Below are 22412 nucleotides of genomic sequence, written 5' to 3'. Positions count from 1 at the left end.
ACTCCCGGCTCCCCCTACTTTTTCCTGTCTGTGTTCATTGCCTTTCTGTTTCCAGATAAAATCCTTAGCCTCTAACATCACACACTGTCTTGTCCCCATTTCCAGATCCTATGTTCTGCTGTCCTTCTGTTACATTCCAGCAATGTTCCAGCCCACAGTCCATCTAATGGTCCCTTTCTGCCATGTCCATATTTGTGCTGCCAGGATCTCTTGGAGGAAGTCAGCCTTGAAGACTCACGCCACTAAAACATTCTGGTCTCCAACCCAACTAGGTGCTCCACACTCTCCCGAGTCTGTCTTTGTTTCTTTCATCAGCTCTTCCTGTCTCTTCTGTGACCAAGTGAACTGCTCCCTGCAGTAGCTCTACTTCCCATTCAGCACAATAGTTCATCTCCTACCTCGCTGAGAAAAGAGGATCAAGCAAGAGCTCTTTCTGCTTTCATTAAAAAATCTACACACCTACCTATATCCTGCCCCCCACCAACTCTTTCCTTTCCTCTGTTACTACAGAAAAAATGTCTCTGCTCCAATTTAAAACTCACCTCCTACCAGTGCTCTGCATCCTACTTATTCCAACATTTTTAGGACCCTTTCTCTGCCATATAAATTTTTCTACTTTTTTCTTTACTGGCTCTTCCATAACAGCCATATCCTCAAGAATCTCTATGGTCTTGAGGGATAGGGGGAAGGAAGAAATTTAAAAATTGGGAAAAAAAAAACCCTCCACTTCCCATCGTGATAGCCACTTCCTGTTTTCCACTCACTCCTTAGCCCATTGTTATTTGTGTTCTAACCTCGATACACTCCAATAGGACTGTACTTTCCATGGGTGCCAGTGGGGTTGCTAAATATAAGGGACATATTTCTGTTTTGATGTTCCTTCTCTGAACTATTTGTTACTGTTAATCACTCCCTCCTCTCTTGATTTTTAGTTTATTACGGAAAATTTTGAACATATTTGGAAAGAATAACATCAATATCCAGCTTCAATGTTTATCAACATATGGCTAATCCTATTCATCTATTCCCTATATAAGCCATTCCTTTCCCAATAGATTATTTTTGAGCAAATGCCTGACATCATATGACTTCTTCTGTAGATATTTCTGTGTGCTCCTCTCAAAGGTCAAACACTTAAAATGATCACAACATCATTACGACATTTATTATTCAGTCAATATTCTTACTTCCCTAATAGTTTTCTAATTTTTAATGGGTTGTTTGATTCAAGATCTATATAGCAAACATATTTTGAGATTGAAATGCCTCAAGTTTTGTTCTGTTTTGTTTTGATATATGGCTTCCACCTCCATTTCTTTTTTTTTTCCCCTTGAAAAAAATCTTCTGGTTTTGCTTCTGAAATGAGATCAGTTGTCCTATAAATTTCCCCACTGTCTGGATTTCATTGAATCCTGTGGCATTATTTAACATTTTGAATCTCTATTTCCAATTGCCTCTAAATTCAGAGATCTGGTGGACTGATAAGATTCAGATTCATTTTGGGGTGCCTACTTCAAAGCTGGCGTGGTACACGTCCATAATTATGAAGGTGGTTTCTATCTTTAAGATGTTATCAGCAATAATCATTGCTTTGATCGTCATGGGTTGCAAAATGGTACTATTCAAATCCTATCATTTCTTCCCATATTAACTATTATATCTCTAAAGAAAACTAGCCTCATCAACTATTTACACAATACAAAGCATACAGAAATGATAAAATAAATCTTTGATTCTTTCAGAATAAATGACTGCTTGAGTCTTTCCTTTAGTTGTTGGATTTTAAAGTAATCAGTTGGTTTCCCGACAAGTCTCCAAAGATGACCAGTGACATTTAGGTTTTTTTTTTCTTCTTTTTTCAGTATCATTATGAACTCAATCTATTACTCTTATTGATACTATTGGGACACCAGAAATTTATTCAGCTTGGCTTCCAAGCCCTTTGACAAGAAATTTATAGTATGGTAGTTTCCTTACTTTCTATCATGATGAAATATTCCAGACTCATTTTGTATGCTTTCTGCTCCAGATCTAGAATCTGTAATTTCAAGATCTCTGGTTTCTTTTGGTGGAACTGGTATTTAAAAAGTACAATCTAGACACCAGGAAAGTCACTGCTATTGGACCGGTCATTGTCTCTACACATTTTTGATAAATAGAGCTGTGAATCTGTGTTCTTTCAGATTTAGAGATAACACACACCATGAGTTCTTACTGATAAGTCCATTTCAAATTTAGGATTACTACAGAGTTTTTACTTAACTTTGTGTATTTGAATCACCTCTTTCAACCCTGCTGATATTAGTTTTCAATGTTATCAACACAGTTATTTATCTCAAGATACAAAGGCAACAGTATCAGAGTTACAGTAACAATACAACAATCTGTAATATGAGTACTAGAAGTAGTTAAAAATTTCTGGTAGTCCTTTTTTATCTTTAAAATATATCTCTTTTGGAATGTATAGTCAAAAATATAGGGTTTTATAAAATGGGAAAAAGACAGTCTCTTCAAGCAAGTGGTGCTGGGAAAGTTGGACAGCTGCATGTTAATCAATGAAATTAGAATACACCCTCCCACCATGCACAAAAATTAACTCAAAACGGCTTAAAGACTTAAACATAAGACATGACACCATAAAACTCCTAGAAGAGAACATAGGCAAAATATTCTCTGACATAAATCATGCCAATATTTTCTTAGGTCGGTCTCCCATGCCAATAGCAATAAAAACAAAAGTAAACAAATGGGGAGTTCCTGTCGTGGTGCAGTGGAAATGAATCCAACTAGGAACCATGAGGTTGTGGGTTTGATCCCTGGCCTTGCCTGGTGGGTTAAGTATCCAGTGTTGCCGTGAGCTGTGGTGTAGGCTGCATATGCGGCTTGAATCCAGCATTGCTGTGGCTGTGGCGTAGGCCAGCAGCTGTAGCTCCAATTCGACCCCTTGCCTGGAAACCTCCATATGCTGTGCATATGGCCCTAAAAGGCAAAAAAATAAAAACAAATGGGACCTAATCAAACTTCCAAGCTTTGGTACAGAAAAGGAAACCATTAGAAAACAACAACAACAACAAAAAGACAATTTATAGAATGGGAGAAAATTTTGCAAACAATGTGACAGACAAGAGCTTGATATCCAAAATTTATAAACAACTCATACAACTCAACAACAAAAAAACAAACAACCCAATTAGAAAATGGGCAGGAGATCTAAATAGACATTTTTCCAAAGAAGAAATACAAATGGTCAGTAGGCACATGAAGAGATGCTCAACATCACTCATTATTGGAGAAATGAAAATCAAAACTATAATGAGGTACCATCTCATACCTGTCAGAATGGCCATCATTAAAAAGTCCACAAATAATAAATGCTGGAGAGGGTGTGGAGAAATGGGAACCTTCCCACACTGTTGGTGGGAATGTAAGCTGGTGCAACCACTATGGAGAACACTACGGAGGTTCCGCAAAAAGCTAAAAATAGAATTGCCATATGATCCAGCAATCCCATTCCTGGGCATATATCCAGACAAAACTATAATTCAAAAAGATATACATCCCCTATGCACATAAAAGCACTATTTACAATAGCCTACACATGGAAACAACCTAAATGTCCATCGACAGAAGACTGGATTAAGAATATGTGGTACATATATACAATGGTATACTACTCAGCCATAAAGAAAAATGAAATAATGCCATTTGCAGCAGCATGGATGCAACTAGAAATTATCATACTAAGTGAAGTAAGTCAGGCAGAGAAAGACACATACCACATGATATTACTTATATGTATAATCCAAAATATGGCACAAATAAATCTATCTACAAAACAGCAACAGACCACAGAGAACAGATTTGTGGTTGCTAAGGTGGAGAGAGGGAGGGAGTGTGATGGATTGGGAGTATGCAGTTAGTAGATGCAAACTACTACATTAAGAATGGATAAACAACAAGGTCCTACTGTACAGCACAGGGAACTACATCCAGTCTCTTGAGATAGAACATGATGGAAGATAATATAAGAAAAGGAATGTATTTGTGTGTATGACTGGGTCAACTGCTATACAGCAGCAACTGGCACAGCACTGTGAATCAACAATATTTTAATAAAAAAATTTAAATACAGGGTTTAAGGGGGAGCTCCCATCGTGGCTCAGTGGTTAATGAACCCGACTAGGATCCATGAGGATGTGGGTTCCATCCCTGGCTTCATTCAGTGGGTTAAGGATCTGGCATTGCTGTGAGCTGAGGTGTACGTCACAGACGTGGCTCAGATCCCATGTTGCTATGTCTGGGGTGTAGACTGACAGCTATAGCTCCGATTCGACCCCTAGCCTGGGAACCTCCATGTGCTGCGGGTGCGGCCCTAAAAAGACAAAAAAGACAAAAAAGTCATTTAGTATTGTTTCATATTATAAGGTTTTGCCCAATTTGCACCACACTAAAGTTGATTCGTGTCATGTTATTTCAACTTTTTCAGGAAAGAATTTTAAGATTTTTTTTAAAACTATAAAACAACAGTTTCCAAACCAAATGAAGTATGACTATTACACCTTTATTCCTTCCAGCCGCCAGCTATAAGTAATAATTTGTGTGTGGTTTATCTTTCCAACTTTTATTTATTTTTTAAATTTTATTGGAGTATAGTTGATTTACAATGTTGTATTTGTTTCAAGTGTACAGCACAGCGAATCAGTGATACATATAAATACATCCATTCTTTTTTCCCCATATAGGTTATTACAAACTATTGAGTAGATTTTCCTATGCTATACTTTTGCATCTATTTTATACAGTGGTGTGTGTATCTTATTCCCACCCTTCCATTTCTCCCCTCTCCAACTTTTAAAAATATATAAATAATTATTATACAATGACAACATACTATTTAAATTTTTTCCAACTTTGCTTTTCTTATTTAAAAATATATTCTAGAGGACAAGATGGCAGAGGAGTAGAGGGACACGTTCGCCCTCTCCCACAAACACAACAAAAAAAAAGCACATCTACAGAATAAATGACTCGCACAGAACAGCAACCAATCACTGGCAGAAGAACCTAAACTCCAATAACGGCAAGAAGTTCGTGACATTAGGGGGCAGAACGGGAGAAAAGAGGAGAGTGAGAGAAGGTGAATCCGAGCGGGATGGGCACACCCGAAAGGGAACTGCGGAGGAGAAAGGGATCCGGAAGCCTGGAAAGTCACCTACACGGGGGAAAGATCAAACGAACCGGAGGAATCTCCAGATGCAGAGAAGAGTGTAGCAGTAAGTTGGAGTACGCAAAAGCCGATCAAGAACCGAACGGACCATCTGAACTACGGGCACAGTCACCAAAAATTGAGATGCCTGGGTGGGGGCTGGGCACCGAGTCCTTGGCTCCAGAGGTTAGTCCCCGGGAAAGGGCCAGGGGATGCCTGGGTGGGGGCTGGACACCGAGACCTCGCCTCCGAAGGTTAGTCGCCGAGAAAGGGCCGGGGGACGTCTGGGTGGGGGCTGGGCACTGAGACCTAGGCTCCAGAGGATAGTCCCCAGGCTGGGGGGGCGGGGCGGAGCTGAAACTGCTTGGGAGGTCTAGAAACCATTTGACGGGGCAGAGACTGCCTGGGAGACTAGAAAACAAAGCTGTCGCAGAGGAAGGGAGCAATACTCTAGGGGCGGGGAAGTGGAAAGCCGCATCAGAGGGAACCTGGGAAAAGAGCCTGGTCTGCGCCCATGCTGGGGAGGGGAGAGAAGAAGGGGTGGGTCCCCATAGAATACCCCCCACGCCACAGCAAGCTTACAGGCCCGCTAGCTAGCTGAAAGCTGAGCTTCCCAGTGCATCCCCTCCCCCCACCCCCACCACCCCCTACGCTCTCGCCGAACCTGGGGCTGCCTGCCATCCAGGAGGGCTGGCCTCAACAATTGCCTGAAGCCTACCACCGCAGGGGCTGTCCCTGCACAGGCCTGCTTGCCCTTTGGAGGGGCTACACTTCTGCAGAGCAGCACCAAACACCACCAGCCCCTGAGAAAAGGCCTGCAGCCCAGAAAAGCTGCAACAAGCCTGGCCGAGTCGGGAAAAGATCTCAGACGGTCTTTCTGAGTCGGGCTGCCCTGGGGAGGAGCCTCTTCAGTTTCCAACGTCCCTGCTACCCGCCCAAGCCCCCAGGGGGTGCCTTAGTGGATCAGCTGTATAGGACTGCCAGCTCCAGGCAGGACCCCCTACAGCCCAGAAAAGCTGCAACAAGCCTGGCCAAGCCGGGAAAAGATCTCAGAGGGTCTTTCTGAGTCAGGCTGCCCTGGGGAGGAGCCTCTAGGGTTTCCAGTGGCCCTGCTACCCGCCCAAGCCCCTAGGGGGTGCCCCACTCCCACGGAATAGCTTCCCAGCACCACCAGCCCCCTAGAAGAGCTCCTGCAGCCCAGAAAAGCTGCAACAAGCTTGGCCAGACTGTGAAAAGATCTGCCTACATTCTCAGGCCATCCTTCTGAGTTGGGCTGCCCTAGGGAAGAGCCTCTTAGGTTCTCAGTGACCCAGATAGCTGCTCCAGCCCCCAGGGGGTGCTGCACTCCTGAGGAACAGCTGCCCAACACCACCAACCCCCTGCAAGAGCCCCACAGCCTAAAAACACCAGAGCAAGCTCTGCATGACCAAGTGAAATCTGCTACCATCGTGGTGTGGACCTCCCAGTCCTGTCTGCCCTCAGGAAGTCCTCCTTTGCTTCAAAGAAACACTGTTCGCCCCATCAACACTCCAGAAAAGCCACACTGCCTCAAAAAAGATTGACCAACAACGCCAGCCCTCAGGAAATATTCCACGGCAGTGACAAGGCAAACACTGCCCGATAACGGAGACTACAACTCCCTCAGGAGAAAGAAAACAACAAGCAAGATGAAGAAGCTGAGAAACCACCCCCAGTCAAACCAACAAGAGAACTCACCTAAAACAGTCAACAATGAAACAGATCTCTGCAGTCAGACAGACATGGAGTTCAAAAGAGAAATAGTGAAAATACTGAAGGAATTAAGAGAAGATATGAACAGTAATGAAGATACCCTCAGAAAGGAACTAGAAAATATAAGGAGGAGCCAAGAAAAACTAGAACATTCATTTGCAGAGATGCAAACTGAACTAAGGGCAGTTAAAACCAGAATGAATAATGCAGAAGAATGAATCAGTGATATGGAAGATAGAATAATGGAAATCACTCAATCCGGTCAACAGACAGAAAACCGAATCCAAAAACTGGAAAGCAATATAAGAGACCTATGGGATAATATAAAGCGGGCCAATCTACGCATAATAGGAATTCCAGAAGGAGTAGAAAAAGATAAGGGGATGGAAAATATATTTGAAGAAATTATCGATGCTGGGTTCAAGATACAAGAAGCACAGAGGGCCCCAAACAAACTGAACCCAAATAGACCCACAGCAAGACACATCATAATAAAAATGGCAAAAGTTAGTGATAAAGAGAGGATCCTAAAGGCAGCAAGAGAAAAACAGAATGTTACCTACAAGGGAACCCCCATAAGAATATCAGCTGACTTCTCTACAGAAACACTACAGGCCAGGAGGGAATGGCAAGAGATATTTAAAGTGCTAAAAGGAAAAAATATGCAACCTAGAATACTCTATCCAGCAAGAATATCATTTAAAATAGAAGGGGAAATAAAAATTTTTTCCAACAAACAAAAACTTAAAGAACACAGCAACACAAAACCCATGTTAAAGGAAATATTGAAAGGGCTTCTCTAAACCAAAAAGAAAGGAAGGAAAGGGAAGAAAAAAGAAAAGAAAAAAAAAGAAGAGGAAGAACTAGGACTGAGGAAACCGCAATCAGAGAGCAGTCACTCAAATAAGCCAGCATACAGATTTAATCATGAACATGCTTCAAACAAAATAAAATTAAAAGAAAAAAATAAAAAAGAGTCATCAAAACCATAAAATGAGGGCAAGGGATGTTAGGAAGTAAATAACCCTTTTTGTTTGTTTGTATGTTTCTCTTCTTAATTTTAATATAGTAATGAAGTGTTTGAACTTACAGGACCATCAGGCTAAAACACACAATTATGGGAAGGGGTTAGCATACTTAAAAAACAGGGCAACCACAAGCCAAAACCAAATATTGCATTTGCAAAAAATGAAAAAAAGATACACTCAAGCAGATAATAACAGGAGACCATCCAACCAAAAAAAAAAAAAAAAAAAAAGAAAGGAAGATGGAGAACCACAGAATCAACTGGAACACGAGGTTCAAATGGCAATAAATAATCATCTATCAATTATCACCTTAAATGTCAATGGACTGAATGCCCCAATCAAAAGACACAGAGTGGCTGAGTGGATAAAAAGGCAAAAACCTTCAATATGCTGCCTACAAGAAACTCACCTTAGGACAAAAGATACATATAGATTGAAAGTGAAAGGGTGGGGAAAAATATTTCACGCCAATAGACATGACAGAAAAGCAGGAGTCGCAACGCTCATATCAGACAAAATAGACTTTAAAACAAAAGACATAAAGAAAGACAAAGAAGGACACTACTTAATGAGTAAGGGATCCATCCAAGGAGAGGATGTTACTATCGTCAACATATATGCCCCAAATACAGGAGCACCCAGATACATACAACAAATATTAACAGACATAAAGGGAGATATTGATGAGAATACAATCATAGTAGGAGACCTTAATACCCTCCTCACATCAATGGACAGATCCTCTAGACAGAAAACCAATAAAGCAACAGAGATCCTAAAGGAAACAACAGAAAAGTTAGACTTCATTGATATCTTCAGGACACTACATCCAAAAAAAGCAGAATACACATTCTTCTCAAATGCTCATGGAACATTCTCAAGAATCGACCACATATTGGGACACAAAGCTAATCTGAATATATTTAGGAGCATAGAAATTATCTCAAGTATCTTCTCTGACCACAATGCCACGAAATTAGACATCAACCATGGGAAAAGGAAAGAGAAAAAACGTACTGCATGGAGACTAAACAACATGCTACTAAAAAACCAATGGGTCAATGAGGAAATCAAGAAGGAAATTAAAAACTACCTTGAAACAAATGATAATGAAGACACAACCTCTCAAATCTATGGGATGCTGCGAAAGCAGGCTCAGAGGGAAATTTATAGCAATAGAGGCCTTTCTCAAAAAAGAAGAAAGATCCCAAATTGACAACTTAACCCTCCACCTAAATGAATTAGAAAAAGAAGAACAAAAAAGTCCTAAAGTCAGCAGAAGGAAGGAAATTATAAAGATCAAAGAAGAAATCAATAAAATAGAGACTCAAAAAACAATAGAGAAAATTAATAAAACCAAGAGCTGGTTCTTTGAAAAGGTGAACAAAATGGACAAACCCCTGGCCAGACTCACTCAAAAGAGGAGAGAAAGAACCCAAATAACCAAAATTATAAATGAAAAAGGAGAAATCACAACGGATACAGCAGAAATACAAAAAACCATAAGAGAATACTATGAACAACTATATGGCAACAAGTTTGACATTCTGGAAGAAATGGACAATTTTCTAGAATCTTACAGCCTGCCAAAACTGAATCAAGTAGAAACAGACCAACTGAACAGACCGATCACTAGAAATGAAATTGAAGAGGTCATAAGATCACTCCCTACAAATAAAAGTCCAGGACCAGATGGCTTCACAGGTGAATTTTATCAAACATATAAAGAGGAACTGGTGCCCATCCTCCTTAAACTCTTTCAAAAGGTTGAAGAAGAAGGAATACTCCCAAAGACATTCTATGATGACACCATCACCCTCATTCCAAAACCAGACAGAGATACCACCAAAAAAGAAAACTATCGCCCAATATCATTGATGAATAGAGATGCAAAAATTCTCAACAAAATCTTAGCCAACCAAATCCAACAACATACCAAAAAAATTATACACCATGACCAGGTTGGGTTCATCCCAGGTTCACAAGGATGGTTCAACATACGCAAATCAATCAGCATCATACACCACATTAACAAAAAAAAAAAAAAAAGTCAAAAATCATATGATCATCTCAATAGATGCAGAAAAAGCATTTGACAAAGTCCAACATCCATTCATGATCAAGATCCTCGCCAAACTGGGTATAGAGGGAACATTCCTGAACATAATCAAAGCCATTTATGATAAACCCACAGCAAATATAATCCTCAATGGGGAAAAACTGAAAGCCTTCTCACTCAAATCTGGAACAAGACAGGGATGCCCACTCTCACCACTGCTCTTCAACATAGTTTTGGAAGTCCTAGCCACAGCAATTAGACAAACCAAAGAAATAAAAGGCATCCATATAGGAAGAGAAGAGATCAAACTGTCACTGTATGCAGATGACATGATACTATACATAGAAAACCCTAAGGACTCAACCCCAAAACTCCTTGAACTGATTCATAAATTCAGCAAAGTAGCAGGATATAAGATTAACATTCAGAAGTCAGTTGCATTTCTGTATCCCAGCAATGAAATATTAGAAAAGGAATACAAAGATATAATACCTTTTAAAATTGCACCTCACAAAATCAAATACCTCGGAATACACCTGACCAAGGAGGTAAAGGACCTATATGCCGAGAACTATACAACTTTAATCAAAGAAATCAAAGAAGATGGAAAGAAATGGAAAGATATTCCAAGCTCCTGGAGTGGAAAAATCAATATTGTAAAAATGGCCATACTACCCAAAGCAATCTACAGATTCAATGCAATCCCTATCAAATTACCCAGGACATTTTTCACAGAACTAGAACAAACAATCCAAACATTTATATGGAACAACAAAAGACCCAGAATCGCCAAAGCCATCCTGAGGAACAAAAACCAAGCAGGAGGCATCACTCTCCCAGACTTCAGGCACTATTGCAAAGCCATAGTAATCAAGACAGTGTGGTACTGGTACCAAAACAGACAGACCAGTGGAACAGAATAGAGAACCTGGAAATAAACCCTGACACCTATGGTCAATTAATCTTTGACAAGGGAGGCAAGAACATCAAATGGGAAAAAGAAAGTCTATTCAGCAAGCATTGCTGGGAAACCTGGACAGCTGCATGCAAAGCAAGGAAACTAGAACACACCCTCACACCATGCACAAAAATACACTCAAAATGGCTGAAAGACTTAAATATACGACAGGACACCATCAAACTCCTAGGAGAAAACATAGGCAAAACACGCTCTGACATCAACATCATGAATATCTTCTCAGGTCAGTCTCCCAAAGCAATCGAAATTAGAGCAAAAATAAACCCATGGGACCTCATCAAACTGAAAAGCTTTTGCACTGCAAAGGAAACCCAAAAGAAAACAAAAAGACAACCTTCAGAATGGGAGAAAATAGTTTCAAATGATGCAACTGACAAGGGCTTAATCTCTAGAATATATAAACAATTTATACAACCCAACAGCAAAAAAGCCAATCAATCAATGGAAAAATGGGCAAAAGACCTGAATAGACATTTCTCCAAAGAAGATAGACAGATGGCCAACAAACACATGAAAAAATGCTCAACATCGCTGGTTATAAGAGAAATGCAAATCAAAACTACCATGAGATATCACCTCACACCAGTCAGAATGGCCATCATTAATAAATCCACAAATAACAACTGCTGGAGGGGCTGTGGAGAAAAGGGAACCCTCCTACACTGTTGGTGGGAATGGAAACTGGTACAGCCACTATGGAGAACAGTTTGGAGACACTTAGAAACCTATACATAGAACTTCCATATGACCCCGCAATCCCACTCTTGGGCATCTATCCGGACAAAACTCTACTTAAAAGAGACACGTGCACCCGCATGTTCATTGCAGCACTATTCACAATAGCCAGGACATGGAAACAACCCAAATGTCCATCGACAGATGATTGGATTCGGAAGAGGTGGTATATATACACAATGGAATACTACTCAGCCATAAAAACGAATGACATAATGTCATTTGCAGCAACATGGATGGAGCTAGAGAATCTCATACTGAGTGAAATGAGCCAGAAAGACAAAGACAAATACCATATGATATCACTTATAACTGGAATCTAATATCCAGCACAAATGAACATCTCCTTAGAAAAGAAAATCATGGACTTGGAGAAGAGACTTGTGGCTGCCTGATGGGAGGGGGAGGGAGTGGGAGGGATTGGGAGCTTGGACTTATCAGACACAACTTAGAATAGATTTACAAGGAGATCCTGCTGAATTGCATTGAGAACTTTGTCTAGAGACTCATGTTGCAACAGAAGAAAGGGTGGGGGAAAAATGTAATTGTAATGTATACATGTAAGGATAACCTGACCCCCCTGCTGTACAGTGGGAAAATAAAAAAAAATAAAAAATAAAAAAATAAATAAAAAAAAATAAAAATATATTCTAGGAATCACTTCATAGCAGTGTATGGATGTCTTCACTTCTTTCTACACCTGAATGGTATTCCCCCAATGTGTATGCACCATACTTGCGATTGTCTAGTGTCCTATTGATGGACTTCTGTTTTTTTCTCAGGTTTTTGTTATTCGAAGTAGTCTTTCAACAAATATCCTTCTGCATAAGTCTTTTTTCTTATTTTTGCTAGTATATCTTCGGCATAGGATCCTAGAAGCAGACGTTGCTCTGCCAATGAGCAGATATGCATTCACTGTTTTCAGATTTTGTCAAATTTCCCTCTGTAACATCGTACCATTTGCCTTTCCAATGACACTGCATGAGAGTAATTTTTTTTGTTTCTTCACAGAGTATGTTATCTGTTGGATTTGTGTCAATCTTATAGTCGAAAAGAGGTTTCTCAACATGGTTTTAGTTTGAATTTCTAAGTGTGGTTGTTTTTCACAGTTAAGAATCAATTCTGTCCCCTTAAAACAGTCCTCCATTAATACTCAGGAAGCTTATATGCATACAAAATTCTATTTTTTTCCTATTTCTTGGGTTGTTACTTTATTTATTTATTTATTTGCATATGGAGGTTCCCAGTCTAGGGGTCAAATTGGAGCTGCAGCTGCCAGCTTATGCTACAGCCACAGCAACTTGGGATTGGAGCCGCATCTGCAACCTACTCCACAGCTCATGGCAATGCTGGATCCTTAACCCACTGATTGAGGCCAGGGACGTAACCTGCATCCTCATGGAAATTAGTCGGGTTCATTACCACTGAGCTACAACAGGCACTCCCAGGTTGTTACTCTTAAATCTCCTTTTCTACTTCAATGTCTGCTATTTATTTCCTAACTATTATTCTTGCTCTGGATTATGTCTTAGTTTTTCTTTTAAAATCACCTCCTTGGACTTAACAATCATCGTTATTCTGACTATTACTATGTCCGTTCCTACAGCCCAGAGCTCTCCCTCTGCTTCTGTCCCAAATGTCCAAGTGCCCTGGGAAGGTAGTAAATTGTGCCTCCCAGGTACCTTAAATCCACCTATGCCCCTCCCCTGGTGCTCCCAGCACAGGGAATGCCACCACAGATCTCCACTGGCCTTTTTTTTTTTTTTTTTGTCTTTTTGCCTTTTCTATGGCCGCGTCTGTGGCATATGGACTTTCCCAGGCTAGGGGTCTAATGGGAGCTGTAGCCACTGGCCTAAAGCAGAGCCACAGCAACACGGGATCTAAGCCACATCTGCAACCTACACCACAGCTCACTGCAATGCCAGATCCTTAACCCACTGAGGGAGGCCAGGGATCGAACCCGCAACCTCATGGTCCCTAGTCAGATTCGTTAACCGCTGAGTCACGACAGGAACTCCTCCACTGGCCTGTCATAAACTTGGGGTTCTTCCTGCTGATTCCCTCTCTCACCTTCCTTGTATCAAGTCAAATCACCACTCTCCCCAGCTTTTAACTCGTAAATCAGCTTCAAGTCCATCTACTTCTCTCTGTCCCTAACTATGGATCTTAGCCGCTGTCATTTCTTCCCTGGTCTCCTGTGCCTTTCCTAGTTTTTCTCGCTCCCAAACATGGTCAGAATTACCTTTGAAAATACAAATAAGACAGTGCCATTTACTTGCTTAAAAGCCACCAAAAGCTCAAAATAAATAAATAAATAAATAAATAAAATCCACCCCAAAACCCAAAGCCCAAGAAACCAAAGACCTAAGCCCTATATTTCCATAGGCACAGATTATATAAGCAAGTGCTGCAAAGCTCTGGACAATGGACACTAAACCTCTGGCGACAGGACTGGGAGGGTAGGCAGTGAAGGGGGTGCCCCAGGGAGGCTTAGCATTAATGAAGGGGGACTTGTTTTATCATTATTTGATTTGTTTGGATTTTCACAATTAGAGTGTTTTCAAATATTACTTATATATATGTTAAAATAAATAAAAAGGCCTAAGAAAGTGAGCCTCAACTAGCTCTGAGGCAGGTCGGGTTTGCCAGAAGGTTGTACGAATTCCCAACACCAGGTTTCCCAGTAGAGACTAAAACTCTTCTTTAGAAATTCCTAAAATTCCTCCCAGGGGACGAAACTGTCCTCTATACCTATATATCACCTGAGAATTTACATCAAGGTTTTCTTACCTTTGTTGTCCACAGTTTGACTGTCCAGTCAAATGATGACGTGACAAACAGGTGTGAAAAGTCGATCGGGCCCACTGCCATGTGGCAGTTAATTCCTGTCACTGGTCCTTGGTGACCTTCGAAGACTTCCCCGATGCCTGCTTTGCTGTATGAAAACCACACACGAGCAGAATTTCAGTGACCTTTGCAAAGTAGTGACTGCTTAAAAAAACCAAAAACAAAACAAAAAAACAAACGAAGCTTGCCTCTGTATGATTACTTCTCCATAACTGAGAACAGCCATAAACCACCAGACATGAAACCACTTTCACAGTTATCTTGAGAGAAATAAAATGCTCTACAACTACTGGTGATTAAAAAACACTTGGGCAATAATGTCTTTTTAATCTTCGGAATGTGCCATCACGTTTTATCATTTAATCCTTTTTTAGGAATTCCTCAAAGCCCACCACTGCCAATGCTATTTTACAGAAGGAGCATCCTCAGATTTTGGTACCTGCAGGGGCTCCTGGAACCAGTTCCCTGTGGATTCAGATTCTAAGGATGACTGTGTACTCAGATCTCAGAGTTTTCATATTCACAAGCTGATTCTACCCTGGTGATGACATTTGGCACAACCTCCATATTAACTCTTTTTAGGGAGCCTATTGGCTATAAAGCTCCTTATATCCTTGAATACATGCATTTACCCTTTCAAGAAAATTTCTTAAACTAAGGTGACATATCTGAAAATGTAAAACTTTGTGAAAATGCTTATCAACACAAAATAATAGGTGTAACGTAAATGTAACATGTAAATAATGTTTTTACTGAAAGCAGAAGAGAAATGTACAAATCCACTAAACGTAAATTCCTTAAGGGTGGTGCCTTGTTTTTCGTGTTGCCAAAGTGTTTAGAATATAATAAATGCTGAATAAAGATTTGTTGAACAAACTAGCCAAGAGAGACAAACTTAGTTTTTGGGTTTTTTTCCCCCAGTGGGAGGACATTTGAGAAATAGTAATGCACAGTTTGAAAGTTATCCACAGGCATATGTCCATTATTTAACTAACCTGGAATTATTTCACAATCACACCTAATTAGAAAATATACAAAAATGCTATATTTTAAAAATTCATGTGCACGAGGTTATAAATATGACAAAATACAGAGGGATTGTGGAATCTAAATATTATGTCACTACGAGTGAAAATGAATTAAGATAATAAAGCATGTGGGCTCCTGGAGCACCAATAAATATCAATGTGCTGAGCAAATTTTGAAATCCTGAGCCAAGTGCTGCAGTGTGTTCCATGTAACAGGCAATCAAAAATTATGCCTAGTGAAACTGCTAACAGCAGTTCCACACGTGGTCATTTACATTTGTTCTAGAGAACACAAGGAACTGATCTTTGAAGTGGCCCCTGGTGAGATTTCACCTGCTCTTAACAGCATCCTGAAAGGGTTTATAGGGTGCAAAATGAGAGCCTTGTTTAAGTTATGGAAACTTATGGAAGCGGATTTGCACCTTTTCTATGTTAGGTGAAAAACAGAAATTCCCCACCTCTCCCCTGTAGTCCTGTATGACCCACTTAAGATTACTATGAAGCCAAATGTCAGGGACTTTACAACTTTACCAAGATCTGTCTTTTATATTTCAAATGGATGAACCAATGTAAAAAGCAAAATCAAGCTCACTGTAAAATGATTTGTGGTTTGTACCCTCCTTTTGAACCATAGTGCATCTTTTGAATATGCTTGAAAAGGACCACAGACACAGAGCAAATGCATTCAGCCTGTCAACTGTTATTCACATTAGAGAAGAAAATTTTAAATCTGAAAGTTATCAATGAACATGTTCTGTAGTCTTCACAGATAATCAAGAACCTAGGTTAAGTCAACTGAACCTATTGCCTGTTGATTCTAACAAATATGCAGATAAACCTCAATCTGAATGTGCTCTCTGTGCCTCTCAGGCCACGTATAACATTCTATTTGTCTTGCAGATATTTGTGTGTTTACCTTTCCCATCATCATCAGTGTCTAGGAGAGAGAAGCAAGTGTAAACCATATTCGAAGGCTAGGCAACATCAAGCAATGCACTTTGCTAAGAGTAGATGGCAGTGAACATTTGCATGGATAAACAAATTTATCATGTCTTTTTATGCTTAAAAGTTTCATGCATGACTTTAGCCAGAACTTACGAAGTAGGACTACTGGGCATGGAATCTACGAGGCATATCTTCTGAGTCACCCTTTAGTCATGGGAGCAGGGAAAATAGTGCTTGTTTCTACGGGCAGCACAGTAGAAACATTACAGCTCGTGTTGTCAATGGAAACAGCATAGAGCTGGGCCAGGGATGCTTGTTAGTTCCACAAATCACAAAAACACAAGACTATGAACTTGGAATGATTTCTGGTTCCTCATCCAATCTAAATAGCCTATGATGAGTACATGAGATGAAAAATCAACTGAATGAGAACTACTCAAGCGAAAGAGAAGTTAAGCATCAAGGTCAACACGGTGTACCTTTCAAAGGATGCGAGTCCATTTGTTAAGTCTGAAAGGCAACTTTAGAATCTAATTTACTGGATTCCACTTTTTCCTGAGGTTTTATCAGGAGAATCTGCCAATCTCTCAATCAAGACAGAGTTCCCATCACTTCAAGTCTTCACAGCACCCTGTGTATCTCACACTAGTCCAGCCTCTGACTGGGAGGAAGGGCCCTAAGGTACTTCTTTATATTATTTGGTTATTGTCATTTCTTTACTCCCTGTATAGATCTTTAACTCTTCACTTACCATGTGCCAGGCACGGGCAGGAAATCAATGATGAAATGGAAATAGTTTAGTAAGAGAAAAATGGCAGACGACTGTATAGGTGAAATAAAATGTGATTAATGCTAATTAGAAGTTACATAGAAATATATAAAAGAACCTATCCGACAGCTTATAGTCCTAGCCCACTTATTCTACCTTAATTTTCTTCATAGTACTTGGTCTTAAACAACATATTTACTTGTTTCCTAGTTTACTGTCATTCCCCATCAAGCAGAATATGAAGTCCAGGATTGATCTGTTCCTTACTGCATCTTTATGATATGATGGCACCTGTCACATGGTAGGTTCTTAGTAAATATTCTAATGAATATTCTTAGTAAATATTCCAACTACTATTCTTAACATTCTAATGAATGAATAAGGGGAATGAAAAGGAGGAAATGATTTTCTTTGCCCAAGAGAGTCAGGAGAGGCTTCCATGTGGAAAGACTTTTGTGGTGGCTTTTAAAGGATGGATGAGGCGGAATTAACCAGGCTAGGAAGGACAGAAATACCAGACCCCGTGGGACACACCGAATGTACAAACTCATAGAGGTGTGGTGGATGGGCAATATCTGGGGATGGGTGCACAGCAAGAGCCTGAAGGCTGAGGCTGGGAAGGGGCAGGTCAAGGGTAGTCAGGAATCTTCCATGATATACTAAGAAGCTTGGACTTTTTTCCTCCAGACCACGTGAACCATCAAAGGCTTACACATGCCTAATGACCAGAGCAGACGGATGCTATAAAACAACGAAGACTTGAAGCTGTGATTTGCATTTCTTCAGAAATGCCTTTCTCATAATGCAAGGTGGTTATAATCCAGAAAGTGATAACAGACTTTTGGAAATGAAGAACACGTCATTGGTAAGAAAACAGAAAATCACCTTCCATGACGACAGGCTGTGTAGACTGTGCCCTCCTCACTGCCAACCACGAAGTTATTGACGTCTCCCGTTGGGAAAGCCATTCCGGTAACAGCCACAGGCTTGGACTTATTGTACACCAGCTCCATGCTCTCCTACCAAAACACGGAGTGGTTACATTCCCTCTGTCAACTCCTTGCCATGCCAAAGATAGCACGGAAAAATCATTTGACTAAATCGCCTGTTTGCTTTTCACACAGCGTTACAAAAGACCCCGGCTGTGCCAGAAACCACGCTTTACTGCTCCTGACATTCATGCTTCTGGGTATCTCTGGTTTCAGGCTGGCTGGATTTCATCAGCGGGTGCTGCTGCTTCTTAAGTCAGGCAGAGATGACAGGTGAGAATTTTGAAACTAATGGTGCAGAAACTAAAGATAATACTGTAATGGTTACACTTGTCAGCCCCAGGCTTTAATAAAACACACAATACCCTTGTATTTACAAACATTTTCAAAATCAATTGTTCGTGAGAATACACATGTATTAATATCATATGTACTAGGCCCATTTGTCAAAGCAGGAGTGTGTGTCCTCGATGGACTAAAACCAGAAAGTTGTCACTCAGGTCATAAAAACCAGATTTCAACAGAGACTTCATTTCATGAAGGGCAGATACTGGGTGTGCAGGCTGTGAGTCTGCAAAAAAGCAGTGTTTACATAAGTCTTTAAAAACAGTAAATGAAAGTCTTTATTTTATCTACAATGACTTTTAAAACTGAGAATTAAAGTATATTTTAAAAGACATTCTGCTAAGTCTAATGACAAGTGAGGGATAATTAAGTATAACTAATGTCCCTGAATATTTCTGCCTATTTACATCAAAGAAGCTGTCTTGTGCACCTGAGGTAATTTAAAAAAAAAATTCTAGTGGGTCATGTCATTATATTTGGAAGTTTAGTCTTTTTTATGCAAACAAATAAACCTAGTCATCACAGCCAAGGGGGCCATAAATCGGAAGCACATGCCAACAGTCTGGGAAGTGCAGACCACGTGGTCATGTGACATGCTCGCAGGGAGAGCCACACACAATGACTGCATCAGTGAGGGGAGGCCATGATGGTGTAATTCAGAAAACTGGACCATCTGGTAGTCTGCTCCATTGCTAAACTTAGCAGCGGGAAGGTACAGCCTCTTGGTCACCCACTTGGGACAGAGAGGGACACAGCAAATGCTGTCTTTTTCCATGTCTGCCTGCCATCCACAGCCATGCCATGAAACGCTCCATCTCTGTACAGAGACAGGCGTCTGCGGGCGCGTTAAAACTAATAAAAACAGCCATGTAGCCCCTACACGACTGGCTTCAACCTAAACGAACACACATTTAATCAGCAAAATGGGCAGTTAAAGATTCCTAATTAGAAGGGTCCCTCATATCTGTTTGTGATCTCCATGCTTTTCAAAGAAAACAACATTATTGCTGAGAAATTTAAGACAAAGCTATAAAATACCCGCATACAACTCCCAACTTGTCTAAATGTTAAAGATCAGCAAAAATAGAGGAACTTACAATGTAAGGAGCTTATTAGCTCTCTCTGATCCGTGCCCCACCCCTTGACTAAAATTATAAAAAGCACTTCATTAGTCTGAGTGTTCTCTCCGTCTGTATTTTGTGGAGACTTAGGGGAGTTTTTCTGCGGTGTCTACATTTCCTTATGTATTTTGGAACTTTCGGCATCTTCAAAAATTGTGACAAAGATATTGTACGACTGTTGTTTCAGGAAAGGGAACAGGCATATTAAAATTGAGGATTATCTCCTAGAGATCTTTTATAATTTTCTCGATGTTTCTGCACATTCTCAAAGCCTCCAACAGGAAACTCTTCTCTGTTTCAGTTGGGGGACATTAAAGTACTCCCCTCGCCAAAGAAATGTGGAAAGAGTACAAGGATGTGTGTTTATATGTGTTTCTATGTGCTGCCTTCTGTGTACCTACATTCTGAAAGTTGCATTTAGCTGCCTCCCCCAATGGTCTTTTCCATTTCTGCCCCTCTGTTTGGCTTCCATGACTGTAATCAGGAGTGGTTTGGAGACCTTGGGACTTTTTCATTTTTGGCCTCTCATTTGTTGAACAAGGAATGGCAGGAGCCACACTAACAAACATTCCAGAGGAGAAAACAGATGGTTGGACTCATTCTTCAAACACACAGGCGGTTGTCTAGGCTACAGATACAAGCAAGGGCTTGGATTTCTGTTTTACTGGGATACCTTTTCTCTCAGGCAAGGACCATAGGGGATGGCTCTGCAGAGCTCCATTCCCGTTTGCATTTGTTTAATGATGCTGTAGGGTACGTGCAATTCATACCACAGGCAACTTCCATAATTACTATGCTTTAAAATGGATTATTTCATTTTCACTTGAAACTGACCTAAGGATTAACATATTATAATAATTACATGATTTGCGGTAAAGGAAATGGGTTTTGGCTTCCAGAGGAGACTGCTGAAAACAGGCCCCACTCTTTCAAGTGCATCCACTGATTTTAGCTCCTCTAGGATGTGAGGGTTTGGCTTTTAAGGAACTATGTTCCATTAGGCAGGTATCTCTTTTAACCAGGAGGCTCTTATGTGTAGGGGAAAACAAACCCACCTGTGGAGTGGAGAGCATGTCCAGGCTCCAGGAACACATTTTACCATCAGTAGAGACAGTGATGAGGTTATGAGCATTCTGGGTCCCAACAACATTGACACAGTACACGGGATGCTGCAAAAACATAAACACGGAGGATCAGACACTGATCCAAGAGGAAATGCTTACATGTGAGTGTTGAACACATTACTCTAAAACAAGAATTAAAGAGTGACATAATCCTACAATAATACAAGCCTCAGGTCATTTGCCACTTTTGATTTGAACTTCTTTTCTTTTGAAAGGCTCTGGCAGCAACATGTAGTAGTGGAAATTCACAAAGCTTCACCTCAATCAAATGTGGGGTAATGGAGCTGAAGCAAGTGGGAAAAAATAAGGACTGACGGGGAGAAGCAGCACAGGGAGATGAATGTATGTTACTTAAATGAGGTTCTCCCATGTAGTTCGGTGTCTAAGCTCACCATGAGTGATGGAAAAAGACAGCCTTCAAAAAGGTTAGAACGATTGACTTTTGGAAGAAGTGTTACTAAATCTGGAATTTGGTATTTTATAGCCACAGTGCCAAACATTTGCAACTTTTTGTATAAAAAGCAGTTAATATTCATCAGCCTCTTTGATTTGAGGGAGAGGTATTGGTGGTGGAAATTACTGGCACAAGGGACCTAGTAAGATAAAATTAGGTTCTTTCATGTTGCTGCAAAATCTAGGGTAATGATAGATTTAGTTTTCAAAATATTATTTAGAGTAGTATGGAGTCTTAGACTTGGCCAGGGCCTTGAGAAAGGTTACTTAAACATCCCAGGAACCGTAAGCAAGATGCTCTAACTTTTTGTCATAACTCAAGAAGGTTATCCCGCTCTGTAGAACCCTAATGGTGGGCTCAAATCATTTACAGCTGCATATTAAATACTAAATGGAAGGTTAGCATAAGCAGAACCCAGAAGTGATTTGGGTTAGACTTCAGGAAGCTTAGCCATCAGTGGCCAAACCACAACTTAGTTGATGCTTCTCTGTGCAAGTAGCTAAGTCTTTTGCTTGATGAGTTACTGTCCATAATACCTAGCCACAACAACAATGAAACAATCTCTAATATTGGAAAGTTGATATTATATAAAGGATGGTTCCCAAACTATTATTATCATATAAACTCCTGGTCAGGAGGAACTGTAATAATCAAGAGCAGCCACTCATCTGCCTCCACCAAGAGGTGGTCCAAACTTTGCTTAAACATCTTTCACAGCCAACTTTAGAACTAATTCCTGGGCAGTTCTTCCTTCCACCAATGGGAACACAGAAAGCTCAAGGAGATGCTTTTAGAGCAGGGCTCTCTAAGCTCTTATAGATCAAGTCAAAATAATATTTATAGATTGTTATGTCACCCCTCTTTCCCCTCATCTTGTCTAATTCAGACTAATCACTGCCAATTCCTTTGACTGTTCCTTGAGTACCTGGTTTTCAATACCCTCTCTATCCTGGTCACTGTCCTTTGAAAATGCTCTCTTTTGTCTGAGTTCCCCTTCCAGTGAAGTTCTGAGAATGAAAACACAGCTGTCTACCTACATTCTGGCTAACAGC

The 22412-nt window shown here is 40.4% G+C and overlaps 1 protein-coding gene across 2 annotated transcripts in view; it reads right to left on the bottom strand.

Moving 5' to 3' along the window:
• DYNC1I1 (dynein cytoplasmic 1 intermediate chain 1) overlaps positions 1-22412 on the bottom strand; it is a 353847-nt gene that overhangs the window by 56850 nt on the left and 274585 nt on the right. For both annotated transcript variants that reach the window (XM_047752950.1, XM_047752951.1), the window contains 3 exons: positions 20838-20951; positions 18213-18346; positions 14529-14673 (listed from right to left, as the gene is read on the bottom strand). In XM_047752950.1, coding sequence (XP_047608906.1) covers positions 14529-14673; positions 18213-18346; positions 20838-20951 — 393 coding nt within the window. The remainder of the gene's footprint in view (positions 1-14528; positions 14674-18212; positions 18347-20837; positions 20952-22412) is intronic.

This window comes from Phacochoerus africanus, chromosome 11 (genome assembly GCF_016906955.1).
Source record: "Phacochoerus africanus isolate WHEZ1 chromosome 11, ROS_Pafr_v1, whole genome shotgun sequence".
NCBI lineage: Eukaryota > Metazoa > Chordata > Mammalia > Artiodactyla > Suidae > Phacochoerus > Phacochoerus africanus.
This window is presented reverse-complemented; position numbering and strand designations above follow the sequence as displayed.